Consider the following 12,976-nt stretch of genomic DNA (forward strand, 5'->3'; position numbering starts at 1 on the left):
ACACCCTATGTGCCAGCAATTCTCTTCCAGGTATAGCCAACAGAAATGCATGCACATATGTATCTAATGTACGAGAATGTTCACAGCTGTTTTACTTATAATAGCTCTCAACTATGCAAACAATGAAATACTACAGCAATGAGAATGAACTGACATAACTAAATGAAATACCATGGATGAATCTCATAAGCTATACACACAAAAGAATACACTTTTATGATTGTATTACACAACGTTATGTAAGATTTCATTCATACTAAGTTCAAAAGTAAGTGAAACCAAACTACAGGGTTTAGATATGGATATCCAGGGGTTAAAACTCTACACACATGCACAAGTGATAAAAATCCAGGAAAATGGTGATCTTTGGGGGGAAGTAAGAAAACTTTTTTACAATAAAAGAAAGTTAAAACCACAGAGCACAGAGGATAGTCAGTGTTCCTGTTCAGGTCAGAAATGGGAAAATTAAGACTAGGTATCTGTTTTTGTTTGCATATGTATTAAAAAAAACACTGGAAAGATATGCAAGATATTAATAAACTGGTTGGTTATCTATGCAGATGATTGAATGATATGGATGAAAATAAAAGTGGGGATAATATTTTTTAAAACACAACTTGCTGTATTTTTATTTTGAAAGGTGTGAATTTATTACTTGGTCAAAAATTTTAAAGTTATTTTCTCTTTTAGAAGATGGACAATGCTATTTAACTATCACCTTTTCCAACTCCAAGACCCGCAGAGTACCTGACACATGGCAGACACACAACAAACATTTTCTAAATCATTCCATCAAATGCCTTAGTGCTTGAGATTTTCTCCCTTAAATGCCTGTTCCCTCCTTCTTTGCCTGGCTAATCCTACGTATCTGTAGAGCTCATTTCCAGAACTGCCTCCACTAGAAAATATCCTTGGCATGCCACATGAACCTTGGGACCTATTTTAAACATGGGCTATACAAGGGCTCAACAGTTAACACTACTGCTAAACATCTAATCTGCCAACAATAGAGACCAACGAGTCCCTGACATGGCACCATTCCTCGGGGGACCAGTCAACTATCTGGAGGCAGGTTCATTATAACGGACCTCTTCCATCATGGAGGAGGCAGACATTTGTCCTCATTGGGACACACATTCTGGATATGAATTTGCCTTCCCAGCCTGTAATGTTTCTGCCAGCACCAATATCTATGGGCTCACAAAATACATTTCTACAGTTTGGCACCCTAGACTGACTTTTTTTTTTTTTGTTTTTTTTTTTTTTAGCAATAAGAAAAAATGATAAAAAAAAAAAAAATAACATGTCATACAATATAATATACTGCTAAGGTCAGCAAATAACACCGCTACCAAGAATCCCATATTACTCCCCTATATCCCCCTCTCATATACATTTAGCATTGGCATATTGCCTTTGTTACATTTAATGGAGGTATATTACAATGTTACTGTTGACCATAGACTCCAGTTTGCTTTGATTATGTTTTTTCCTGAATACCATCCCTTTTTCAAATTTCTACATGGTTGACATTCATTTGCTTTCCCACATGCAAAAACATTTTTGTATTTGTATATTTAGTAACAGTCATTGGCCACTCCAGTTTTTGCCACATTATACAGTCCCAGTCTTTATCATCTATCTTTACCTCTGCTGTCATACATTCTCCTATCCCACCTCTTTCAGCTTTACTCACAGACATCTTTGTTCAGTGTACTTACAATACCGTACTACCATCACACAGTATTATGCTATCTATTTCTGGATCTATGCAATCAATCCTAAACATTCTGTAGTCCTTCAGCATCAAATGGCTGATCTCTGCCCTCTTTCTATCTCCTGGTCGCCTGTGTTGTCAGCTTTTAACTCCCAAAGTTTGTTCATTAATGCCTGTTCATATTAGTGAGACCATACAGAATCTGTCCTTTTCTTTCTGGCTAACTTCACTCAACATAATGTCCTCAAGGTTCATCCACATTATTACATGATCCATGTCTTTGTTGTGTCTTACAGCTGCATAATATTCCATCATGTGTATATACCACAGTTTGTTTATCCACTCGTCCTTTGATGGACATCTGGGCTGTTTCCATCTCTTGGCAATTGTGAATAATGCTGCAATAAACATTGGTTTACAAATGTCTGTTTGTGTCTTAAGTTTCAGTTCCTCTGAGTATATACCCAGCAATGGAATAGCTGGGTCATATGGCAAATCTATATTTAGCTTCCTGAGGAACCGCCACACTGTCTTCCAGAGTGGTTGCACCATTCTACATTCCCACCAACAATGAATAAGTGTGCCTCTTTCTCCACATCCTCTCCAGCACTTGTCATTTTCTGTTTTTTGGATAATGGCCATTCTGGTAGGTGTGAGATGATATCTCATTGTGGTTTTGATTTGCATTTCCTTAATAGCCAGTGAAGTTGAGCATTTTTTCATATGCTTTTGAGCCATTTGTATTTCCTCTTCAGAAAAATGTCTGTTCATGTCTTTTGCCCATTTTTTTTTTTTTTTTTTTAAGTACACAAGGTCTAACATTTTTTATTTCAATTGTCCCCAAGTTACAAAGTATTAAAAGGCATCTGTACTTCTTAAGTGTCAGTGGAATGAAGTAGTCAGAACACACTGGATTCTAGGGAAAATTTTTCGGATTTAACATTTGGTACAGATGAGCTAGAAAAAAAAAGATGTTATCAATAGGTAGATTTGTAGCTGCTTTTAAAGGTGCATCTCTAGAGCTTTATTCATGAATAGAATTAAGCTTGGAAGGATAATCTGGCAAGAGGTGTCCAGGTCTTGGTTCTGAGCAAGACTTTTTTAACATGCACTCAGATAAAGGTACAGAAAATACTTATTAGATCTGTTGAAACACAATGACTGAAGGGAAAGCTCGTATGTTGTTGTTAACACAATAGATATCTTAAATAATCAAATAAGACTGGAAAAAATAGGTACCAAAAATGTACAAGATTTATTTTCGTAAATGTAAATTATTGAACAGAGAAAGAAAATATCAAATGTTTATGTGCATATTTTATAGGGAAGAATTGTCTTAATAGTAATTCTCATTTCTATATGGAATAAAAATGAAACAGTACACATAAAATAATTTCAAGTGGATCTGAAACCTTAAACGTGAAGTTGCCCATTTTTTAATTGGATTGTTCGTCTTTCTGTTATTGAGATGCAGGATTCCTTTATATATTCGGGATATTAAACCCTTATCTGATATGCGGTTTCCAAATATCATCTCCCATTGTGTAGGTTGCCTTTTTACTTTTCTGACAAAGTCCTTTGATGTACAAAAGTGTTTAATTTTGAGGAGATCCCATTTGTCTATCTGTTCTTTGGTTGCTCGTGCCTTGGGTGTGAGGTCTAAGAAACCATCTCCTTTCACAAGATCTTTAAGATATTGCCCTACATTTTCTTCTAAGAGTTTTATTGTCTCGGTGCTAATGTTTAGGTCTTTGATCCACTTTGAGTTAATTTTGGTATAAGGTGTGAGATGGACATCCTCTTTCATTCTTTTGGAAATGGATATCCAGTTTTCCAAACACCATTTATTGAACAGGCTGCTCTTTCCCAGTTGCTTCGGCTTCACTGCCTTATCAAAGATCAGTTGTCCATAGATGTAAGGGTCTACTTCTGAACACTCAATTCGATTCCATTGATCAGTATATCTGTCCTTATGCCAGTACCATGCTGTTTTGAGCACTGTAGCTTTGTAATATGCTTCAAAGTCAGGTAGTGTGAGACCTCCCACTTCTTTCCTCTTTCTCAAGACATTTTTGGCTATTCGGGGCACCTTACCCTTCCAAATTAATTTAGTTATTGGTTTTTCTATTTCTGTAAAGTAAGTTGTTGGGATTTGAATTGGTATTGCATTGAATCTGTAAATCAGTTTAGGTAAAATTGCCATCTTAACTATATTTAGTCTTCCAATCCATGAACATGGCATGTTCTTCCATTTTTTCAGGTCTTGTTCAATTTCTTTTAGCAGTTTCTTATAGTTTTCTATGTAAAGGTCTTTTGTGTCCTTGGTTAAGTTTATTCCTAAATACTTGATTCTTTTGGTTGCTTAGACTGACTTGTTTTTGATCTAGGAAATCATTTTACAGTTACAGAGGTGCAGCAATGGTTTCCTTCTGACTCAATAGCCACAATACATGAGTCCTGTACTCAAGATTCAGAAGTCAAAGCGGCCCTTCTCACCATAAAATCTAATAACCCATTAGCAGAATTTTTGCTTTCCTCCCAACACTCTGAGCTCTCCTTTGAACTTTGAAGGTCTTAGTGCCCAAAAGAGGACTGTTGCTAACAGGAGAGACAACAATAGTTCCAATGAATTAAAGACTATCAACTTGCTGTTTTGGACTCACTATGCCATTGAACCAACAGAGAGGAAAAGGAGTTAATTCTTCTGGCTGGAGAGACTGATTCCAATTACCAAGGGGAAATCAGGTTACTGTTTAATGGGAACCAAGAGGACTCTGTCTGGGGCCCAGTGGATTTTCTTGGGTAGTACTTTCTTGGGTTGTACTTCCATGCCCACTAGTAAAAGTTAACAGAAAACGACAGCAACCAAAAAATGGGTGGCCCATTACAGACTCAAACCCTTTAGAAATGAAGGTTTACTGTCAGGTAAAGAACCCAGAATAGTGGAAGTTCTGCCTGTGGGCAGGAAAAGTACTGAATGGGTAGTGAAAAGAGAAAGCCAGAACTATCAATTACAGCCTTGTGACCAATTACAGTAACAAGGACAATAGCTTTTCATATTTTTCTCTTGGCTTAATGTATATATGTGTATACTTGTGTATGTAAACCATTTTCTTCCCTCTCCTTCCCATTTTCATTTTATATACAAGTTGTCTGAGGTGGACTCTACAATTTAGTCTTTAGTTAACAGGATATACACAGGCAGCATAAGGGAATTTAAGGAGAAATTAATAGAGCCTGTGATACAATAACTGTTGGAACTCTGCATCTCTGTATTTTGGGGACAGTTTAAGAACTTCACTTGTATGAAGGATAGCCATGCCATGTCAGGTGGAAAAAAGTTATTTAATTGGTAGATGGAAGTTCTAATGTATTTAGCAGCATGCATATGGGAAGCTCAGGATCCAAGGGAGTAGGCTGTGCCAGTTATTTATTGTATCTCTCAGGTCCCAACGTATTGGCTTTCAGCTTCAAATCTATCCTTCATTGCCCCACTTTGTGAAAAAGTGGCTGGATTCTGTAAACGTTATCCTTTGCCAACCAGCACAATGTAAAAGCTTTATCAGTAGAGAGTGCTAGAAGGACACTGCAGTAGGAAAGCCTTTTTGCTCCCTGGCAGGGGATTTCTTGTCCCTGCCAACAAGCCTCAGCCCACCTTCATCCTGGCAAATGGTTCCCTGCTTGCCAGTCTTAGCCAGCAGTTCCCTTCCCGCAAGCATTTACAGGCTAATTGTGGACCAGAGCTGGCCCGGGACAACCCAGTGAACTTCACTATCTATTGGGATGCAACTAAACACCTCCAACAATATGGGAATTCCAGTCTTGGAGATGGGGCTCCTCTTTCAAGTTTGTTCCTTCCTTGGGTACTTTCCCTCAGTCTGGGGGTATTCCTTAGAGTTCTCCTTTATCCGTTCTTAGTAGCTAATCCCTTGAAATAGTTAATACTTCTTCAAATTAAACTATCCCTGCTCAAATTACAGCATGATTTCTGTCTCCTGACTAGCCCCTAACTGATACAGGAAATAACAAATATCATAAAATATAGAGAAATTGGCTACATTTCTATAAACTAGAATAGTTTACCATCATTCCCTTCTCCTGTACTAGATGATCACATTCTGTTGGTATCATAAGATCCGTTCCCACTGAAATTATTTTGCTATAATAATAATAAAAGAAACCAATAATCTGGTACTTAATATATGCTAAGCATTATTCTAGGCATTTGTATCGACTTATTTAATCTTAACAATCACCCTAAAACAACCTATTACAAGTATCTTTCAAACAAAAAATACAAATACCCAATCACCCAATTTTCCATTAAATAAAGATTAAATAAACTTCTATAATCATGTTTCCTGTGACGTTCATGATGATTACATTTAATACATAGCATGACTTTTGTTGTTTTAATCTCATACATTACTACAACTATTTAAAAAGTTATACTTCACAGTCTTGATCACAAGCTTAATGATGAATTACTGTGGCTGATTAATGGCTACAAAAAGTAATTACTGCAAATTCTTGACCATTGTAACAGCAGGAGAGAGTGAGAAATATTCAAAAGAAATACATAAATAATCCTAAAACATAATTGTAGTCAATGTCAACCCAATTTAGTCTGTCTCAGTGGCTAATTCATTACAAATTAATTGAGTTTCACAAAGATGGGGAAAGGAATAATAGTCAAAAGGCCTAAAAAAGCAAGAACTACTTTATACGCTTTATTTTACTTGTCAAAAACCACAGATTTCATTTGACCAAAGGGCAACGATGTGAAGTTTCAGAACTCAAGACATGACTTTTAAAATGGCATTAAACTGAGATATATATAGCACCATTGGAGTACACCGTACCCTGACACTTAAATTTAATAGTTATTCCACTAAAGTAACTTAGCTGCAACTGGAAGTCTTACTTTAAAAGATTAGAAATCTCTTCACAACATTATGAAAAGTTACTGAAAAAACTACATTTTATGTCACCAAATCACAACTTAAGGCCCAAGAATCTTAGAAATTGCTAAAAGACCATATCCTCCAAAAATATCATGTTTGTGCACCCTTCCAACAATCGCTTTCGTCTTATACCTAATAGTTCTAACAATTATGATGACTAATAATAGGAATGAATAAAAAAAACCATCAGCTATATCAGAGATTAAATCTCACACACACACAAAATAAGAATCAAATAGGGGTAAGAAATTGTCATGTTATAAATTTCAAGATTATACCTTCAGAAATATGAAATATTAGTTAATTCCTGCCAAGTACTTCCCATGTTACCAACAATGATATTTATATAATGTATCACTTACTGGGAGAAAAAAAAAAACTGCATAAAATAGTTTACTGCAAGAAATAAGTAGCTGTAATGTTAATTTTATCAGCCATATGAACTATACTATATAGCAAATGTAAACGTACCTGCAGGGAGGCAAGACCATGGAGTCTTTCATAAGCACAGATCCAGAAAGCAGAATATACCAACATCTGGCAATGGTTTCTGAACTGTTAAATAAGTAAATGGATAAATAAATACACATGTTCACACATATATGGACTTAAAAGAAAATACGTAATATGAAAAAATAATCTGATAATATTGTAGGTCATTTAAAAATTAAGTTAATACTGCTTGAGAATTTTTACCTGTTGCCTAAAATTTTTATACAGATCATGTTCACTTGGGGGAAAAGTAGAGTCATTATCTTAAGATATAAACTTCAGAAGTATATGTTTATTAGCTCTACCTTATTGATTATATAATTAACTTCACATTCATCATTTTTGGATACTGGCCCTATCATATCTGATGAAAATTCACTTAAATACTTTAATATATATATATATCTGCATATTTAAAAATAGTATTCCTGACAACTTCATGTATTAAATAAAGACAATATTAAAGAATATTCAGGATTCAACAAGTTTATCAATTCTGTATCTTCATTTTCAACTGTAACCTGGATCATGGTATGCCCTATTTATTCCTTTTCAATTTTATTCTGACATATATAAAAATGCCTAACCAATCTTTCATTTATATGTGTTTGAGGGGTAAATAAAAGAATACCAGATGACTTAAATCCACCAGAATATTTTATTTCAGTTAAGTCTCCAATGGAAAGCCAGGATCTTGTTAAATATTAGTTTATAATCTAATCTAATCTCTCTCTCAGATATCTTTATCCACTATATTTAATGCTTTAATTCATTCAATATGTAGATTAGAATACATAAATCAAATCTCTTTACTGAGATTGAACTGTATATCTATCAAGCTGTCTACTTCATGTGTCAACTTGTATATCTCAAAAATAACTCACTCAATACATTCAAAATCTAACTCATTATTATTTCCTTCAAGCTTGGGTCTTTTCTAGTGTTCTCTACTCTCAATGAATAGTATAATTCTCCATCGAGAAATCTAGGACCACTCTTCAAACCATTCCATATGGCACCCAGAATAAGCTTTCTGGGCTAACTATTGCTTGTCATGAGAAGGAAAAATTGTCAACTTTCCAGTACGTACTTTAAAGTTCTTGATATCCCTTCCAACATTCACTAAAGGAAGATGCAAATGGCTGCAAATTCCCTACTTAAGGTTCTTCTTTCAAATAAAATCAGTAAGGAATAAAATCAATAAAGGATACATTCGCCCAAAAACACGACAGAAGAAAATTAGGATTGGATGCCACCAGCAGCCTACAAATTTTTATGCCACTTTGCTTAAGCAGTCACAAAGTTGTCCTCAGATTCTACTGTAAATGTAAGAAAAATCCTTAAGTTCATTCCAACCACCAAGAGCCATGCTAGCTCAGGAATCAGATACAGTTTAGGAAAGAATTCTAGCCTCAGAGTATTGCTTGACAAGGCATCTGAAAGGTAAATAAAAGGAAAGTGAGACGCTTAAACATGGGACCATGCTATCTTTATTTCTTTGCAAACAAATGAATCTAAAAATAATCTAGCCCAGAAAAGGGAAGCAAACTTAATTTTAACAGATCCTACTCCTTCAGAGTCACACTACCCCTAAGATAAAGACCAAAAACTTTCAACATTGCCTCCACCTGCCTCTCCAGAACCTTCATTTGATGCCCCCCTCTTCTTCACTCATGGCACTTGGACATACTGGCTTATTTCCAAGTTTTCTATCATGCTCCCCTCTGAGGGCAACTATACACACCTTTTTTTCTATCTCTACCAATCCCTCTTCACTTAAACTCTTTACCTGGTTAACTACCACACATTCTTTTTTTAAAAATTGTTTTATGATTAACCAGATATAGATCTGTGCTAATCTTAATATTTTGCAAACAGCTTTATTAAAGTGTAAGTTAAATGCCATAAATTTTATCCATTTTAAGTATAAATTCAATAATTTTTAATGAAATTTACAAAACTGTAAAAATTGTAATCACATCCAGTTTTAGAACATTTCCATTACCACAAAAAGATCCCTTAAAAGACTGGACAATGCAGGAGGATGGAGTGCTCAATGAAGCTTGTTGTAAAGGTTCATAGATTACAAGCTGTGACAGCAAACACATCTATTCCTGAGTTCTGACTGTTATTTGAGAGATGTTTATTTGGTACAAAATTTATATTCTCTGTAGCATACTTTCTAATACAACCTGTATGGTCAGTTTATTTAAACCACATGATCTCATGGAACCTAGAATGGGAAATGAGATCTTGTTTTTCTGTACTCTGGGCAGAAAATAAAAAAGTGTTTGCAAAGTCCCCTTGAGGGGATGGGGGAAAATGTGGCAATATTAAACTTCCTTACCTGGGAAGTTTAATAATATTCCCTAATATTCCTGCAAGCATTAGGGAATTCCAACTTAGTAAGTCAAGCTCTTGATCTTGGGGCTTGCCCTTATGAAACTTACCCTTGCAAAGGAAAAGCTAAACCTACTTATAATTAAGTCTAAGAGTCACCCCCAGATATAAAAATGCCTAACCAATCTTTCATTTATATGTGTTTGAGGGGTAAATAAAAGAATACCAGATGACTTAAGTCCACCAGAATATTTTATTTCAGTTAAGTCTCCAATGGAAAGCCAGGATCTTGTTAAATATTAGTATATAATCTAACCTAATCTCTCTCTCAGATATCTTAATCCACTATATTTAATGCTTTAATTCATTCAATATGTAGATTAGAATAGATAAATCAAATCTCTTTACTGAGACTGAACTGTATTATTGTTGAATAATAATTCTCTTACATGGGCAAACCACATTTTATTTATCCATTCACCAGTTCGACATTTTGATTATTTCCAGTTTTAGGCTATTATGAATACTGCTGCTATGACTATTTGTATACAAGTCTTTGTAGGCATACATATTTTCATTTCTCTTGTGTAAATACCTAACAGAGGAACTGCCGGGATATATGGTAAAATTATGTTTAACTTTTTAAGAAATGGCCAAATTCTTTCTGAAAGTGCCGCCTATGCAATTTTACATTCACACCAGCAATGTAAGAGGGTTCTAGTTTCTCCATATTTTTATGAACACTTATAGTCTGACTTTTGATTATAGTAATTATAATGCATAAGTGATATTTCATTAATTTTTGTATATGTGAGGTAAACATGTAAATTCACTTTTTGCATGTGGATATCCAATTAACCCAACACCAGTTGCTGAAAAGACTACGCTTTTTCCATCTAAATGTTTTAACACTTTCATCAGAAAAAAAAGTTCATAAATGTAAGAGTTTACTTCTGGACTCTCAATTCTATTCTACTGATCTATGTTTATCTCTATGACAGTATTACACTTATTACTGTACTTTTATCCTAAGTACTGAAATTAGAAAGTTTAAGTCTTTCAACTTTGTTCTTTTCCAATATTGTTTTGGCTATTCTGGGCCCTATGCCTTTGCATAGGAATTTTAAGATCAACGTGTAAATAATTTCAAAATAGCCTGCTGAGATTTTTATAAGGATTGAATTGAATATATAGATCAATTTGGGGAGTACAAGTCTTCCAATCCATGAGCATGGAATGTGTCCCGATTTATGCAGATCTTTCATTTCTCTCAGGAATGTTTTATAGTTTTCGGTGTTAAGTCTTAAGCTTTTGTTAAACTGATTACTAGCTATTACATTTTTTGAAGTTACTGAATAAAATTGTTTTCTTAATATAATTTTCACATTGTCCACACATTCTTAATTACTCTTTGGAGAAAAATGATTTGAACCTACAGACCTCCTTAAATACCCTAGTATTTGTCATGCTACTCTATGCTTTTCCGAGAGAAAATTCTGTCCCTATTTTAATTTTTTCTTCTTTACTAAATTATAAACTCAATAAAGGCAAATACTGTTTCTGTTTTCCATACCCATGGTCAGCATGATACACAGCAGACAATTAGTAATAAATGAGTGGATCAACAAATGAATCCTTTACAGCTATTAAAGTCTATGTCAAGTTAGTAAATATTTTAGAAATGATGATAAATGCAATGAACAGGTAATGAAATATATGAAACTCAACAGCATCCCTATATATCATTTGAATATATATAAGAAAAGAGGTCACTGTCATACGAGTAAAGAAAAACCTAAAATAGTAAAAAATATACTTGTGATTGCATTAGTAAAGAAATGTGTGGTAGAGACTTCCAGAAGACGGTGGTTAGGAGAGACAGGGAAAAAAACACTTCCATGAAAAATACTAGATAAAAGCTAGAAAGTGACCCAGAACACCAGTTCCAGTGATGCACCAGGCTGGACAAGGTCTGCTAAATCCACAGGGACCGGGCACTTGGTGAAACTGGGAGTCTGCGTTCTGAAACAAGTGAGTAAGCCTGCTGAATGTCTGGCAGCAACACTGCAAGGTGGGGAAACCGTGGGTTGGTGTTTGGAGACAGACTAGTTTTTAAAAAAAAAAAAAACAAAAAAAAAACCCCAAAAGCGGCTGTGGATACAGCAGCAAGAACCGCACAGTGAAGCACGGCAGGAACGGTGTCCCCACAACCTCTGGGTACGCCTCAATATCTGGCGTGGATGATAGCCTTTCACGCACTCGCTGCTAACTGTCTCAGCGCGAGGACGGCAGAGGTTAGCCAAAAAGGGAAAAAAAACCACGACCTTTACAGCCATCTTCCTAGCACAATGGGAATGCTCCTGCCTCGCAATGGAGTCAAAGCCCAGAGTAGTGCCAAAAAACCCAGTGCGATGGGAAGTACTTCCAGCAACACGCACACACACCACAAAATTGGGTGTGGACAACAGCCTTTCGCACACCTGCAGCTAAGTGTCCCGGAGCTAGGAAAGCAGAGCTGTGAGAAAAAGGGGAAATTAACACGCCTCATACAACCATCCTTTCAGCAGGGTGGGGACACCTCTACAGGGCCCTGCGGCCCAGAAGTTCCCTTGAGGGATGGCGTGCACTTGTGACATAGCACAGCCTTCCCTCAGCACAGGCCCTAGAGGGGGCACAGCTTGGAAGAGGGAGCCATTCGGAACTCCCAGGGACCATACGCCAATACTAAGGACTTGTAGTGGAGCAGCAGAGACAAACCGTGGCGAGAATGAACTCAAGGTTGACTCTTGCAACAGCTTTAAATCTCCAGGAACACCTGGGAGGTTTGATTATTAAAGCCACCCTCCCTCCCTAACCGCTCAGACAAACACCACACATTCAGGGTAGACAGCACTAACTACACACGCACACTTGGTGCACCAATTGGACCCCCACAAGAATCAGACCCCCACACACCACAAAGAAAAGCTGGGGAGAACTGGCTTGAGGGGAATCGGTGGCTCGCGGACGCCACCTGCTAGTTAGAGAAAGTGTACACCACCAAGCTGTAGATCTGACAAATCAGAGAGAAGTCTTTGAATTCACCTGCATATCCTAAAAGAACCCTACCAAGTTAAGCAAATGCCAAGAAGACAAAAACAACCGAAAATTTTAAAGCATATGAAAAAACCAGACGATACGGATAACCCAAACCCAAACATCCAAATCAAAAGATCAGAGGATACACAGCACCTGGAGCAATTAATCAGAGAACTAAACATAAGCAAAGAGAGCATGGCACAGGATATAAAGGACATGAAGAATACCCTGGAAGAGCATAAAGAAGAAATTGCAAGAGTAAATAAAAAAAAAAATAGATGATCTTATGGAAATAGAAGAAACTGTTGACCAAATTAAAAAGATTCCAGATACTCATAGTACAAGACTAGAGGAAGCTAAACAATGAATCAGTGACCTGGAGGAT

General features: G+C 36.1%; 1 protein-coding gene across 4 annotated transcripts in view; it reads right to left on the reverse strand.

The window, feature by feature from the left end:
* RAPGEF6 (Rap guanine nucleotide exchange factor 6) overlaps positions 1–12,976 on the reverse strand; it is a 279,739-nt gene that overhangs the window by 222,778 nt on the left and 43,985 nt on the right. For all 4 annotated transcript variants that reach the window (XM_037802240.1, XM_037802242.1, XM_037802243.1 and 1 more), the window contains one exon: positions 7,153–7,236. In XM_037802240.1, coding sequence (XP_037658168.1) covers positions 7,153–7,236 — 84 coding nt within the window. The remainder of the gene's footprint in view (positions 1–7,152; positions 7,237–12,976) is intronic.

Source organism: Choloepus didactylus, chromosome 13 (assembly GCF_015220235.1).
Source record: "Choloepus didactylus isolate mChoDid1 chromosome 13, mChoDid1.pri, whole genome shotgun sequence".
In the NCBI taxonomy this organism is placed as follows: domain Eukaryota; kingdom Metazoa; phylum Chordata; class Mammalia; order Pilosa; family Megalonychidae; genus Choloepus; species Choloepus didactylus.